The sequence below is a fragment of the Lactuca sativa genome, chromosome 5, assembly GCF_002870075.4.
Source record: "Lactuca sativa cultivar Salinas chromosome 5, Lsat_Salinas_v11, whole genome shotgun sequence".
Classification (NCBI taxonomy): Eukaryota; Viridiplantae; Streptophyta; class Magnoliopsida; order Asterales; family Asteraceae; genus Lactuca; species Lactuca sativa.
The window spans coordinates 268,619,813-268,636,491 of record NC_056627.2 but is presented as its reverse complement, the minus strand read 5'-3'; the positions used below and the strand labels follow the sequence as shown (position 1 = coordinate 268,636,491).

Sequence of the window (16,679 nt, the reverse complement as noted above, 5' to 3'; positions counted from 1 at the left end):
AGAAAACAAAATAAACATATCAAACTTATGAATCAGCAAAAAAAATAAGGCCAAGGTTTATTGATGGACAAAGAGATGGGAGCAATAGATGGTGTAAAGTTATATCTACAAATAGAGCTTTTTCTTTTTCATCGACAAAAAAATATCCCCTAATTTTTTTTGGTTAGTATCATATGTTGCTCTGAAAACAAAAAAACTTCTTCTTCTTCCTCCGCTTCTTCTGCTTGTCTAAAAACGCCACCACTTGTTGTTGTTGAACACGTGACTCATCAAGAGCCTGGATGAATCATAAACTTACATCAGTATGCTACTTTATCTTAATTCATGTTCGAAAACCAAAATCATAAACTTAAGAGTAAATTACATAAATGGTCCCTATAGGTTGTGGTAATTTATATGTTTGGTCCCTAACTTATTTTTTTAACGTGTAAGGTATATACTGTTTGTTTTTGTTTCATGCTTGGTTTTTGTTTTACCTAAAAAAATTATTTTGTCATTGATTTTTTAATTTATTTACATAAACATACCCTAATCTTACTTCCATCTCACCTTACCTGACCTTAACTACCTCATCGTATTTAAATAAATTAAAAAATAAAGGACAAAATAGTCTTTTTAGGTAAGACAGGGACCAGACGTGCAACAAAAACAAATAGTAGGGACCTTCCAAGTTAAAAAATAAGTTAGGAACCAAACATGTAAATTACCCCAAACCATAGGGACCATTTGTGTAATTTACTATAAACTTAAAGATACGTCTACGTACTTTATTGGCAGCAGCAAGCTCTGTTTCCAAGGCATCAAGACGACGCAAAGCGGTGTTGAGCATCTCTTCTTTCTCCGGTGACAGCTCAGCTGTTTTGCTGTTGTGCGCAACCACCTTCTCCTCCAGATCCGCTAACCGTTTCATCAAATCCTGATACTCTGTCCTTGAAATTGTGGGTTTTTTATTGTCATCATCTAAAAAGCCAGTGGAATACAGAGTGGCATTGGTTAGCTTTCTGGGCATTTCACGAGTCATTCGCATCATCGTCACCATCCCCATAAACAACGTCATCAAACCTGTTACCACCTGGTTCCCTAGTTTACCGGTAGAAGAACTAACCTCACCCCAATCATCATCAACCTTTTCATGTGCTTTACAATCAGCCATGGCTGAGTAATCTTTGCTCTCCTTTCCATTCCTTATACAATCCTACAATTCAATTTATTAACCCAAACAACCTTAAGCTTTTTTTTTTTATGCATGTTAGCAAATATGGTGACTTACTTCTTCAACAACAGGAGAAAGTTGTGAGGGCTTCATGTGTTCCCTTTGCGTAGCAACACACTATTAAAGGAAAGATATAAGAAATTTATAGTAGAATAAAAAACAACGAAAGGAAAGGTAAAAAAAAAGATATAAGAAATTACAGACTGATCCTCAGAAATAATCTTCTCTTCTATAACTGTATCCTTGGAACACTTGTGTTCGCCATTAGAGACCATCTGAGAATACTTAAAACATTAATTAATACACAATTTAACAGTAAAATAAATCTTATTATTTATATGAATATGAATATGAATATGACCTTCATGATATCTGGATCTTGCCATGGACCTTTATCAGATCGCATGCAACCACCTTTATCTTCACAACTGCAACTACCACCCAAAAACTCCGGAAGTTCACTGTCAAAATAGAACAAAATGATTATGAAATAGACAACATAACTATAAACAAAACATAAAATGCTTATAAAAATTAATTTCTAAAACTACCTGGCATCAATGATTTCCAGGAGCTTGCTCTGGTATTTGTTGCCCATAACCTACTCAACAATATCATTTACTTGTCATGAGTTAAAAAATAATTAAAATTTAAAAAAAAAAAAAAAATTGGTACAAATTAACTTACATGAATCTTAGCTGTAGTTTTTGGGTCAAGGAAGGATTTGATTGTGTTCCACAGTAGCCTAAAGCCGGACCCCGCGTTAATTATGTACATGCGAGATAGAGTCTATAAGGAACAAGAAAATTAAATAAACACACCAACAATTTTCTTAATTCTATAAAAATATATATATATATATATATATATATATATATATATATATATATATATATATATATATATATATATATATATATATATATATATATATATCAAGAAACTTGATACCAAAGATTATACCTCGGGATAGTTGTTTCCATCAATGCTCTGGAGACTTTGGATAAGTTCCCTAGCAGCTTTGTTCATACTTTTTAGTCCCTAATTCATCGCCATTGAACTAAATATTTACTATATTTTGCATTAGATTATGTTGTAATATTAGAAATAATAAACTTACGACTCCTTGAACATCAAGAATGGTGGTGCTTTGATCAATGTGTTTTTTAGCAGCAATTGAGCAAGCGGGGAACTTATGAGTAAAGGTTCTTTCAAACTCCATAACATGGTATTTGATATAACGTTCCAGTGTTGTGGCTTGTAAAAGCTTTGTAGCATCAACTTGACCAATTCTCTCAATATAAATAGGTCTTCCATCTTTATCAACCCCATGATGCCCTTGAGGATAGTATTCAAGAACATTTTCCTTTTCTTTAAATTCAAAATCCTAAACAAACAAACAAACAAAAAAAGAAGTATATTGAAATATTGAAATTAAAACAAGTTCACCAAATGGTTATATTGAAAGAAAAAGTACCTCCATGATGGTATCTGCACCAAAGTCCTTCCTCCATTGGAGCATATCAGCCCACATTTGCTTGGTTTTCTCAATATCGAATTTCCTGGCCTTCAAGAATCTATAGTAACATAGTTTAGAAACTTACTTTTTCACATTGAAACATCAAAAAAGATTGAAAATTTTGGTAACCTTAACATCATATGGTAATCATCATGGTTTGAAGGTAATAATTCTTCTGATATCAAAGCTTGACGTAAAGCATCCACTGCCTTTATTTCCTCTGCATCATGAACATCTTCAACAACAACACACATGACTCTACTATTCCTCCTTCCCTTTTTGATGAAGGAAGTTTTAAACCTCTTTGAGGCACTAATGGCCTTATGCTTGAAAGAGTTACGTTTACACTTCTTTTCATCCTCATGGTTCTCTACCTCAATCTTTTCCATGCCTGATTCATAAAAAAAAACTAAGATTATATTGGGTATTAGGCAAAAAAAATTAATTTAATATAGAAAAAGGAAGAAGAAAAGGAAGCATACTTGACCGATTTGGGTGGTGAAGAGGTTCGTGCATATGGTTAGTCAAGGTTGCATTTTGTAAGTTTGATTTTGGTGCCGAATTTAGGGCCATTATCAAATGTCTACACCTTTTAGAAATTATATGTTAAAAGTATATAAAGTGGCCAAATGAAAAAGAAATCTGGAGGTTCATACCAGCGCTTTTACATATGTGTGCTGCAAAATCCATGAACAAACAAAAGGTTATATGACGTTAGTGTTACAATCATCATAAGCCATAATTGAGCTCAAAATCATGATATCATTCATGGTTTTCATATAAACGATTCAAGATTCGTTGAAGATTTGGTCGATATATTGATATCTGATGGTTTATTGATCAGAACAATAAACCAGACTCATGAATTTGCATTTTCACAAACAGATGGTGTGCATACCCTAAAAGGGTATGAACATTTAAGGTAAAACCAATGAAATGAAACAGATAATATGGAGGAGGAAGAAGGAATTACCAGCGACAAAAAAAAAGTAGCAGGACCCTTTTGGACAGGAGAATGGGAGGGTGTTTTAGAATTGCGTCATTTCGTCCGCCAACAAAAAAACCCCTGATTTTCGAAAACCACCCATTATAAATTCAGAGAGATTGTGCTGTTTGGGGGGAATTGCACATCGATTTGACCAGGTCCTCGTCAATTCCCATTACCCTTCTCTCTCTCTCACGTTTGACGCATACACACACATATATAGTGATTTCTACCTAGAGAGAGAGAGAGAGAGAGAGAGAGAGAGAGAGAGAGAGAATCGTTAATGGCAGGAACTATGGCGAGGGTGATAGACCACGCAGCTAGTTGAAAGTGAAACCCTCCGTATCTTAACTAACTTACCTGCTTTCTCAAGCGCCTGGTGTTCTATTATATGATTTTTATATTTTATGCTAAAAAAAAATTGTGCCTTGGTGTATAAATTTACAAGAGTTTTGGAGCGTGTTTTTTGAAATAATATTTATCATAGGTATAATTTTAAAAATATTTATCAAAATATGTGTACTTTTAAATTTTAATTTTTTTTTGTATATTTTTAATTATTTTGCTGTTTTTCAATATATATATATATATATATATATATATATACTTTCTTTTTAACTTTTTGCTATAAAAATATGATTTTTATATACATCAAATAATAAAAGAGGAAAAGAAAAAAAAAAGATTTTTATTATTATTATAGTACCAAATGAGACAAAAAAAAATATTGTTTTGTATTATTTGTTGAAGATTAAAAAAGGTATTTTTTTTCTTTGTTGCATCTAGACTAAAATTATTGTTTTGTATTATTTGTTGAAGATAATTATTTTTTTCTGTGTTGCATCTAAACTGTAGATATACAAAAAGAATAAAATTGGGTTTTTTCTTACAAATGTATATATTTAAAACTAATATATACCAAATCAAATTTAATTAAAAAGTTTAATTTTAGAATTGTTTTCCCCCAAATTTAACTAAACTGTGTGTTGGGCTAAACGTACACCGTTGTCTAAAACGCCTTTGAAGTTGGAGCATGAGAAGAAAGGTGAACATTCAAATTGGTTTGAAAGTTGGTGAACAACAATGATGATAAGCCGTTCGTCAAGATGTTTGCATATTGAAGGGTGGATCGAAAATTGGTGAACTCGATTGTGTCCAATGGCGACCTTATCCTTAACAAAATGACAACATTATATCTTTCATATTATTACACAACCATAGTTTCCGAACTTTAAGAAAATGACCAATAACTCAGCGAAATATTCACGAACTCGTGCATATGATGCTTCTGACATAAAGGAAATTCCGATAAACTTTTGCGGTTATGTTTTGTTCTTCACGTGCTATCTTAATTAATAGGTCATCGATCCTACCTAACAACTCAATACTTGTTCGCGACCTAGTATGGATGTTAGTTCGAACTCGACGTAAACTTCAACCATGCACACTAGAGTCACAATTCATTTCGTTAAATCCTCGCAATGACTCTATTTCCAGTTATTTAAAGGTTTAGAGATCAAATCTTTAGGTTTTTGTTTGATTATTGCATCGTAGTTGTTGAAAGTGAAACCCTTTGTATCTTACCTAACTTACCTGCTTTCTCAGGCACCTAGTGTTCTATTATATGATTTTTGTCCTTTATGCTAAAAAAATTGTGCATTGTTGTATAAATTTTAAAGGAGTTTTCGAGCGTGTTTTTTGAAATAATATTTATCAAATAGGTATAATTTTAAAAATATTTATCAAAATATGTGTAGTTTTAATTTTTTTTTTTTTTTTGTATATTTTCAATCATTTTGCTGTTTTTTAGTGTGTATATATATATATATATATATATATATATATATATATATATATATATATATATATATATATATATATATATATATATATATATAAACACACACTATCTTTTTAACTTTTTGCTATAAAAAATATGATTTTTATATACATCAAACAATAAAAGAGAAAAAGAAAAAAAATTGTTTTATACATTGAGCAGACAAGAACACAAAAAAAGAGATTTTTTCTTATTATTATAGTACCTACATGGGTCCGGATGGTTTTTCCTTTAGGTTTGTAAAAAAAAATTCATAGGATTTACTGAAAAATGATATTTTTGATGGTGTTAACACGGAATTCCTTCTTTCGGCTAATATTCCCCATGGCTGTAGTAGTTCTTTCTTCACTCTGATTCCAAGAGAAATTAAATATTCTCCTACTTTTTGTTTCTATAAATCTTGCTACCCAATTTAAATAGTGACATATGTAACATTTAATGCTCATTTAATGATATTTTAATACACTAATATGACATATGTCATCATTTAATTAGATAGGAAGATTTGTAGGAACAAAAGTAGAAGGATATTTAATTTAGCTGATTCCAAAGGTGAGGACCTCATTAATAGTAATACATTATCCACCGATTAGTTTTAGTGGGTTAAAATACAAAATCATTGCTAAGCTGTTGGCTAATTGATGATTTAAGATGAAATCTTTCAAAGGTAAAAGTTGATGAACGAGGATGTTTGAAGTACATTGCTACTTTAGATTTTCAACGAAGATAAGTGTTGTGCCTATTTGGGCATTGACGTTATATGAGACTCAAGTTTATTTCACGATTATAAGTTAAATAGATTTTTTTTCCAATAAGTGGAACTTAAAGTATGCCTCTTGTACCTATTTAAACTTCTCTTATGATGTCTTATATTTATAACTATGTGACCGTAGGGATATAAAGGTAAAGTAACTAAAGACCTCATATGTGAAATTAAGTCGGGCGTGGGTAATACTAATATGAGATGAAAAGCAATGTTAGGGGAACAAGTTATGAGTAAGAAGAATTCTTATGATGACGTAAGCACTTAAGATGAGCCCTATTGTTTATTAAAGAACAAGATATAGATAGAATAAGAGGAGAAGATTGAACTAATGGATGACATTTGGAGTTTGAAGCAAAGGTAGTTGATAGTAGTCAAGTTACTTCATGAATTACATCCCAGCAATCAGTTGAGTTACTCTTTTATTTTAGAAGCTTGTTTTGGGTTTCGAGTTCCATTAATGGAGACCCGACTCTTAATATCCACTACCTGAAAGTTGAAATGGACGGCTTAAATGATGTTGTGATGTTGTTAGAACATGGATTATAGCACCTTATGTACATTCAATTGAAAAATAAACATCACAGATGGTAAAACAAGAGAGGACATTGAGTTTCGATTGTTGAATATGGATTTTTCCTTTGCATCCATTAACTAAATTCGAATATAATGTTATTATTGAGTTTTTTTTTATTCTAAATATATTTGTTCACTAAAAGTCATCCCCATAAATGTTAGAATCGAATTGGAAGTGATTGTAAGATGTTAGGAGGTGAAGATAATGTGATACCACCGATGACCAAATAGCAAGCCGATTAGAAGAGAAGTACATGTTGGTTGAAAAAGCAGGTAGTATCTTGGAAATGAATAGTGAGCACTTACGTGAAGCATAATGTAAGGTTGAATGTTACCTGGTAACGGGACGACATAACGAAGAAACGGTTGCCCGGAAAATAATTTTTGTCAAGTTTTGAAACGAGTAAGAAATGTGTTTGATATGATTATAAAATTATATGGTTTCAAAATATAATATGATTTTTATGAGCAAAACAAGTCAAAAGGATTATGTTGATTAAAAACACATATTTTGATAGGATGGATTTTAACAAGTTGGACTTATATGATTAGTTTGAGTCTGCCCATTAGTTATTGTGTTTAGTTATTAATTTACTTAATAGATATGTGATATAAAACTAAATGGACAAAAGAAAAGCATAGTAGGTACATGAGTGGAAGGAGTCATTCGTAATTGAGTAATTATCAACATGAAATGAATTTGTTTTGTTTGTTGGTGTTGATGAGTGATGTTACACTACAGAAACTTAATAAAAGAAAAGGCAATGCAATCATAAACACATATGCATAGGCAGCAGTCTAAGGCCCCGTTTGATACGCATCTTTCCAGGTTCAAACAGATATTTCTGGATGAATGGGCCGGAAAGACTGTTTGATTTGCACAAAAGAATGGGTCTTTCCCGGTAAGATATGTCTTTCCTAGAAAGCCCCAAAATCATATCTTTCTGGCTGAATGGCGTGGAAAGGCAATTATACACCAAACCCCGCCTCTTTCTTTCTTTATTGGATTATTACTTTTTTTAAATAACTTTTTTTAAATTTATTTTTTATTGAATTATTACTTTTTTCCATTATTCAGCACAATCAATCAGATGTACAATCAAACAGCATAGTTTCTTTCCCAGTCAGAAAACTTTCCCAGACAGCACTTTACTAGACAGCACTTTTCCAGACAGAAACTATCAAACGGGACTTAAGTTTGATTTGAATATACACAGAAAGTAAAGAAGTAAAAGACTAATATTGAAGTTGTTTTTGTGCATGAAGGAAGGGAGTTGGCAGTGAAAGTGAAAGTGTGTGCATCCCAACTCCCACATCGGGTGAATGAAGAAAGCAGGCAAGAGGGAGGCGAGTACAAAAAGGGAAGCCCACGGCTGTAAGAAGCATACCTTTCTCGTCCTTTTGGCTAAGATCAAGTGTAGTATCTCTTCTTATTAGTTTAATATCTGATATGTGGGCCATCGGCCCACTCGATATTAATCTTATTTTTTATGGGGGAAGGCCCGTTACAGTAGCTTGCTGCTGGGGTTCTTCATGCGTCGCCTTGGTCTTACACTACTGCCAAGGCCAGGCGCACCCCTCCAATACTCAGTTCATAGCTTAAAATAGACTTTAATGATTTGAAAGTCTTTGCTGTTTGATGTTTTCATGTAAACCCACTCCCATAGTTCCAACCATGGACCTGGCTTTTTATACTATAAGGACCTTTGAAGGGTTTCATTCTTGTTAACAAGATGGGAAGTTCTAAGAGACTCAAAAATCAGTTGGTTTTAATGATATATTTTCATCAGGATATGAAATAGGACAAGGTACGGTTATTATGTATGACTCGTCGCTGTGACAAAACCGAGCACTATCTGATATATACCCAAACAAACTACATTTTTCTTTTAATTAAAAACAATTCCACCAACATATTGCAATTCAACAAATCTATCTACAACCACATCAAGGGATCTAGGTTCTTCCAAACCACCGGATGATTTCTTTTATGAACTTGTATAACCACCCTGGTACCCCACAATCTCGATTGCAGTGGGAAACACAATTAGTGTGAAGAGATGTCGACAAGGACCGTCTTACTTCTGAAAGCTTTCAGGAGATGTTGTCTATGTTGGCCCAATTAAGTATTCACTAAAACATAACACCAACACCAAATAGAAAGCTTCACGTCGCTATGCCAATATCACATTGTTGTCTTCCACGACCACAAGTTGATACATAAATTTTCCAGATCGATAGATCTTTGACACTTAGAGATACAATGTGTGGGGCATCTATTACTTCTCATAGATTGGGGGGGGGGGGGGGGCACTAACTCACTAGAGATTTTTATAAAACTCCGACACGTAGAGATACAGGTCATCACCATTTCCTTTTCACGCCGACGCTACACATGTAGAGAGGGTGCATCCATAAATATGTAAAACCAAGTACTTCAAATTATATATAATGAAATATAATACATTGTGAACAGTAAACCTAAACTCTCATAAACCCCGACATACTCGAGGAATAGTTATAGACCAATCGGCCAAAAATGCATTCATCGAAACCCTAGCGTATAGCTTAATGTCCTTGGTAGGCATGTTAGGTCTAAGATACGGAGGAATTGAAAATGCAACATTGACATGACTTGTTGTTTATATATGTTTTCTTTATTAGCCATGCTTTTTTCTAGATTCCTTCTTTGATAGTTATGTTCATGTATCAACATAACAAAAGAAAACTCTAAGTTAAAAGTCGTATGTCCATTTTCGAAATACGAATAACTAGTTTGAAATGCTAAATTATGGGGATATCTGGCTATAATGACTTATCTGTGTTAATGCGGTTAAATTATAGCAAACATAGGAACATATGTAGATGAATTTTGTCATCTAATTACTTAGAAGAGCTCTTCGAGGTAAGTTCCTAATATAAAAAGGCAAAAACATATTGTACGGTTATCATGTGACATTTTAACTTAATTGGTTGATTCTACATTTGATAATAAACTTAATTGTTCAACATAAGTTATTTCTGATAAGAACATACATGTTCGACATTATGGTTTGTTGGTGATTTGTTATCACCAATGTTATTTAAGTGTAATGGGATTACTTTGTTGACCAAAAATGATATTGATAAATATTAAACAAGTAAGGAAGGTGTGGTGTACACACTTGTTTAAGTTTGATCAAGTATCAAAGTACACTGTTATTTAGGGGCGAAGCCCCTGAACGAACGAGGGTCCGGGGGCAGCGCCCCTGGGAGCGGGGACTTTTATTTAGTTGACCCGTTTTATGACCATTTTGGTGGTTTTGTGACAGTTTTAAACTGTCATGTGACAGTTTTCAGACAAAGATCTAAATTCAGTTTTTTGGTCTCTTTTCTGGTACTCACGAAATCATATCCTCTCATTCTCTTTCTTTTTCTCTAATTTAATCTGAGTCTTATCCAATTGAGGATTTGGAAGTACCACCCAAATACTTCGATTAGAAAGTGATTATCACGATTTTCAGATTTCCTAGTGCCACTACACCATATTTCTAACATGATTTTGACGAGACCACACTTGTTCAACATATATGGTTTCTAGGAGAACACATATGTTCAATATAGAAGATTTTGATGAGAGTATACTAGTTTAATATAGACGGTTTGATGAAAACTTAACTGTATAACATAGATAATTTCAGGAGAACTTAATTTTTCACTTTTGATGAGTTGATTGTATCATGTTGAATCGTATCTTATTCGCCCAATATATTGTAGCATACATTTATTTGGTGTGATACATATGAAAAGTAAAATATGAGTACAAGCTATGGACGAGAGAATAAATAGAAGATTTAAGTCTTTTTTTTGCATATAAATATTCACGTGTATCTAGTTTTAATTGGATAATCCAACATATAATTAAACAAATACGAGACTTCCATTTTTAGCGACGAAATTATTCTTTTGAAAATGTTTAAACTTTTGTATTTCGACAATCTTACTGGAGACATGTTCGAGATAAAGTAACACAATTTTAATTATTTTAAAGGGAATTTCATTATAGCACTACATAATTTTGTGTTTAGGGATAAAAGGTGCCTTATTTTTTATTTTATTTTTTGATTTGTAGGGGCTTTGAAACCATCCATCAAATTTACCTTAATTAAACCAAAAAAAAAATCGTCATACCTTTGCGTTGCCTTGGAACTCCATTTTTCTATCTACTACTTGCGAGCTATGAAGTCGTTAATCGGATAACTTTTCCTTATAAATCCAAAATTTGCATCAATCATCTATTGATTGCCTTACCCTATTCCTTTTCTTGATTATCCTGCGTCTTTAGCAATCACATTACTTGTCGTCATTTATGTTCTCATCATCTGATCAAGGAAATCATGAATTTCATGGCTTGCCCTCCAATTCATTACTAGTTCGAATTACATGAAAGGCTTTGAAGTTTTTTTTTTGTCTCTGATGTAACTTCTTTCTAGTTTTAAATGGCTTTATATTTTCGGACTTGCATCTTTTATGAATTGTATTTTACAAACCTTGATTGTTTGATTTCCCAAGTTTATGGAAGATTTAATATTAATTCCTATATATCAGTTTCGGTTTCGATTACAAACAAAACCTATCTATATCTGGAGATTAGGTAAATATGGGTTTTATAAAGTTGTGGAGTTGGATGGGTTTGTAACTAGTGATAATGAAGACGAAATGACTAGAGGGTTCTTATAAGCTATTGAGGAATTCAAGAGGATGACAAGAGAGTCATATCATATTCTTTAAGAAATGAATTCAAGATTTAATATTAATTCCTATATATCAGTTTCGGTTTCGATTACAAACAAAACCTATCTATATCTGGAGATTAGGTAAATATGGGTTTTATAAAGTTGTGGAGTTGGATGGGTTTGTAACTAGTGATAATGAAGACGAAATGACTAGAGGGTTCTTATAAGCTATTGAGGAATTCAAGAGGATGACAAGAGAGTCATATCATATTCTTTAAGAAATGAATTCAAGATTTAATATTAATTCCTATATATCAGTTTCGGTTTCGATTACAAACAAAACCTATCTATATCTGGAGATTAGGTAAATATGGGTTTTATAAAGTTGTGGAGTTGGATGGGTTTGTAACTAGTGATAATGAAGACGAAATGACTAGAGGGTTCTTATAAGCTATTGAGGAATTCAAGAGGATGACAAGAGAGTCATATCATATTCTTTAAGAAATGAATTCAAGATTTAATATTAATTCCTATATATCAGTTTCGGTTTCGATTACAAACAAAACCTATCTATATCTGGAGATTAGGTAAATATGGGTTTTATAAAGTTGTGGAGTTGGATAGGTTTGTAACTAGTGATAATGAAGACGAAATGACTAGAGGGTTCTTATAAGCTATTGAGGAATTCAAGAGGATGACAAGAGAGTCATATCATATTCTTTAAGAAATGAATTCAAGATTTAATATTAATTCCTATATATCAGTTTCGGTTTCGATTACAAACAAAACCTATCTATATCTGGAGATTAGGTAAATATGGGTTTTATAAAGTTGTGGAGTTGGATAGGTTTGTAACTAGTGATAATGAAGACGAAATGACTAGAGGGTTCTTATAAGCTATTGAGGAATTCAAGAGGATGACAAGAGAGTCATATCATATTCTTTGAGAAATGAATTCAAGATTATCTGCAATAGAGCTATGACTTATTTGGTATGCTTTTATAAGAAGGAATATACTATTGGTCTGCTTTTGGAAGTGTACGAATGGATAAAGGAAAGAGAATAAGGTCGACCAGGAGACAATGAAGGTTATGGTTTCTGATTCTGACATTGGATACAAGAGTTGGAACGTTCATAAAGTCAAGGGTAGTGTTGGCCTTTTCATGGTCAACGTCCACGTGGAAGCCATCTTAAATCCGCCACATGGACACAAGCTTTGCCAATGCCAACTACATGCTAACTAAGAGGGATAAACGGCTAACTTAGAGGGATAACCGGCTGAACCCTTCAGGTTTTTATATTGAATTTCATAGTTTAAGCCCTACAATGCCAAAAACAAACATGAGGGACCTTTTAAACAAAAACACAAGACTTTGTAGGGCTACGACGACGTTATCCATATTTTAAATAACTTGTCAAGTTAAATACCCATTATTTAAGATTATAATATACTGCATTTTGTTGGTAATATATAAATATTTAGTTAAACCCTAATCTTATTGCGTTATCAGTTTTTCTACTTAGTGTAGATGTATTTAGTGCTAGATAGATGATGACATGTAAAAAAATCGATCTTTAATTATACTCTAGTGAATGCATTTACATGTGCTTGCCTATGGACTTTGTTAGACCAATGATCACACATATATTTGTACATAGTTTACTCACTGGCAACTTTTGTTTATGGGCGTTAAAAATAGTGTGGGATCCCGATTCCAAGGGACCTTGTTCTGTATAAGGGAGGGCGGGCAGGTTTACCCTATTTAGTTTTTTGGTGGGGTTGGGGAGCCTTGTTCAGAATACCAAGTAGGGGTCCCAAAATAATCACCCTATATATTTTATTTATAAAATAAAATATTTCAATACCATAATTATTTTTCCTTAAAACATCGACACAATTTTCCATAAAAAAACATAACTCTAACAAGTGTTCTATAAGATTTCAAGCATGAGAAATTCACCATGATTAATGTATATCATATCCCCACTTACTTGAATCGATCTATATCATGGTTCCATGTGAGTTCATACATTATTATCATATTGTGTAGATGTTTGAGTTTAGTGTGAGTTATGTTTAGTCTTCTCTTTAAATATACTCTTTAATTATCGTGGTTCCATGAAAAATTATACCTATGTTATGTTGTTGCTTTGGCTATGAAATAAGTTGCATAGGGACTTGCATGTTATGCTAATGCAAGAAATAACAATATACTTTAGAAAAATAAACAAGCCTATTAAAGTAGATTGCTCTTTCTTGGTGTGGGACAATGCTTTGGTTCATATTTTTTTTCTCCTAAAATTTGATAATGAGGATAATAATGGCCTTTACATTTTTTTGCACAAACTCTAGTCCCTGTTCTACTTTTTTGGGTGGGACAAGAAATGAAGACATTAGTCTACGCCTGACTTCCGTTCCAATGCACGAAAAACACACTGCAATTTGGTGTTCCAATTAGATGAGATACTCACAACTTGACAATCTTCTTAAGTCTTGGATTGAGAGGTTGTCTTTGTTTTTTTATCATAAAATAGAAAGTAAAAAAAAAATTCATTTCTTAAAATAATATTAAATTCTACGTAGTTCCTTTTTTTCCCGTCTAGATACTCACAAATTGATGACCGAGGCAATGGGGAGAAAACATCAATAGTCAATCTTCACGAACATGGTATGCAAGATTTTTACATGCACGTATTAGCAACGAACTTTCATTGATTAGTTTAGATAGCATTCTAATTCCATTTCTTCCTACTACAATGTTGATTATGAATTGTATTTAATTAAACTATTCATATTTTTTGTGACTGTATGTTTACTCAAATGTTGTTGTCGTTATAAAGTTAAGGTCAAAATATCAACGGGTTTAATAAAAGTGATAATAAAATGTTCAAATAAAAGAAAAATATATGGTTACTTAATAAACTATCATTTACCAATAAAATAGTAAATATAATAATAAAAACATCTTCTTTTCCTTTTATTAAATAATATAAGGTTTGTTACAATAAATTATTTAAATTTTTAGAAACTCTAACTTTTGTCAACATCCTTACTGGTATTGATTAGCAAATTGATTTGCAAATTGGTGCAGTTCTTGAGGTTGATTATGCTAATCCCTAATCAGTTGGTGTTGAGGCTCTATAATAGTACAGTGAAGAAGGTAATACTCATTCAAGCCCATTATCAAAAAATTAACTCCACAAGAATTATTAATAAATAAGAATTAAAATGGAAAAGTTAGGATTGATGAAATGGCTTAGCAAGAAGCCAAGAATGAAAAATCGAATAAGTAGCGGTCATGCATGTAGCTGGTTCGAAGTTGAAGACAACTGTTTTTTTTTTTTTTTTTTTTTTTTTTTTGCTTTTTCTTGTCTATCGTATAATCATCTATGCCTTCTGTTGGTGTTCTATATATATGTAACCACGGATCACCGTCTTTCTTCTAATTTCCTTAATGTACCCACATGTTAATGGATTACTTCTATCTAATATATATTTATTTCAGTTATGCTTTCTTCTTTACTTCATTCGTTCAACCTTCATTCCCCTACGATTCTGATTCAAATCGACCACTAACAAGAAAATATAACACATCACACATAAGTCACGATGGACCAAACTGTCAAAGTATACCACAAACGACCAAAATAATTGATCAATAATCCCTTATTTTTTATACTGTTAACAAATTTATACCCCGCAAAGTGGGGTTCCTCATCTTGTTTTTAAAATGGAAGTATGAGATAGATCCCTACAATGCATAATTATTAATTAGTTCCTGGTTCTAAATATTGTAGAAACAAACTGTTTTGTTTGGTCTTGAGATTCATGTTCAAAACAAAAACTACTAAATCATCTTTGTAATTTTAATGCCTAACATAACTTTATTTTAGATTTTCACGATTAATTTAAAATAGCACCCGTTTAAAATTGAAGAAATCTGCAAAAAAGTTTTTGAAGTTTGGCTCTATTAACGAAAAAGCCCTCTTTGATTTTATGATTTTTTTATTTTCTTTTTTCTTTATTTTTTTGCAATTTAGGCAAAAAAAAGGTAAATATTTGCAAAAAAAAAACCATTATTTCCGGCTAATGTCGGTTTTAAGGGTTTATCTTAAAAATTTAAGGACTTCTTAGAAAATAAACAATCATAAATGGTCTTTTTGTTAGTCTATGAAAGTAAACAGTCATAAATGGTTTTTTGTTGATAGGGTTAAAGTTTAAAGATTTTCCTGTAAAAATTTCCTTTTATATCTACTAAATTAATGAAAAACAAATCATATTTATTTATTAAAAACCTCAAAATAAAGATATCTACATCATTTTCACTAAAAAAACTCAATTTTGTTTATTTAAAAACACGATAATGACAATTTATATATAATTTTGGGGTTTTTTTTGTGATTTCTTCAATAAATATCATAACTATATATAATTTTTAGCATGTGTTCTTATGAATATTATAGTTCTTATAAAGTTCTTTGCAACTATTTTAGCATATTGACATTTAAGTTATGTATTGTAGGACAATTTTGAACTTAATTTGATTACTTATAAAAAAAATGGAAACTCTATTCATGGTCATTCTTTACACCATATATCTTTATACCTTAATAAGCATTTAACCTTAAATGTTGAATTTTAAGAGGTACAATTCCTTATGCGATTTGTACAGTGAATTTATACACTTAAATCTTATCCGACCAACAACGACGCAGTCCCCTTTAATCACGGATCTATGGTCATCTAAATAAACTGATTCTACGCTTCCCCTGTATATTAAATCCTTTATCCCTTCTTTTTCTGGCTCTCATGCTCTTTTTTGATTAAAATTTAGAAATCTTTTGTCTGTATAAAATGCTCCCCCTTCTCTCAACCATATCTCCTTCTCTCTAACCCTAATTAGCCGCTAGTCACACTATCCGGTGATGTTTGTTTTTTCTAAGGCTATAGAGGCTCACACTTTCTCAATCTCATATTCCATAACTTTCTTTTACTCTACCGATTGCAGGTATTCAAAGTAGTCGATTCATTGAGACGGTGAAGACGAACTAGATTTGTATGGGGCTT

General features: G+C 31.9%; 1 protein-coding gene and 1 non-coding gene across 3 annotated transcripts; one reads left to right on the top strand and one right to left on the bottom strand.

The window, feature by feature from the left end:
- Positions 1-25: 25 nt before the first annotated feature.
- Positions 26-4,072, bottom strand: LOC111891215 (phosphatidylinositol/phosphatidylcholine transfer protein SFH3). 2 transcript variants are annotated; one of them, XM_023887311.3, is made up of 14 exons: positions 3,706-4,072; positions 3,389-3,409; positions 3,215-3,321; positions 2,862-3,123; positions 2,691-2,790; positions 2,334-2,600; positions 2,177-2,254; positions 1,901-2,002; positions 1,765-1,814; positions 1,575-1,674; positions 1,414-1,488; positions 1,271-1,330; positions 767-1,195; positions 26-277 (listed from the first exon to the last, which is right to left on the bottom strand). In XM_023887311.3, the coding sequence occupies exons 3-14, from the start codon at positions 3,303-3,305 to the stop codon at positions 170-172; spliced, it is 1,722 nt and encodes a 573-aa protein (XP_023743079.1). In that variant the 5' UTR covers positions 3,306-3,321; positions 3,389-3,409; positions 3,706-4,072; the 3' UTR covers positions 26-169. The 2 variants fall into 2 exon arrangements, with proteins under 2 accessions (XP_023743079.1, XP_042758805.1); XM_042902871.2 differs by having other exon boundaries at positions 3,215-3,315.
- A 4,208-nt stretch (positions 4,073-8,280) lies between these two features.
- Positions 8,281-8,477, top strand: LOC111891768 (U2 spliceosomal RNA). Its single transcript, XR_002850323.1, has one exon. It is a non-coding gene; the product is annotated as a U2 spliceosomal RNA (small nuclear RNA).
- The last annotated feature ends 8,202 nt before the right edge of the window (positions 8,478-16,679 follow it).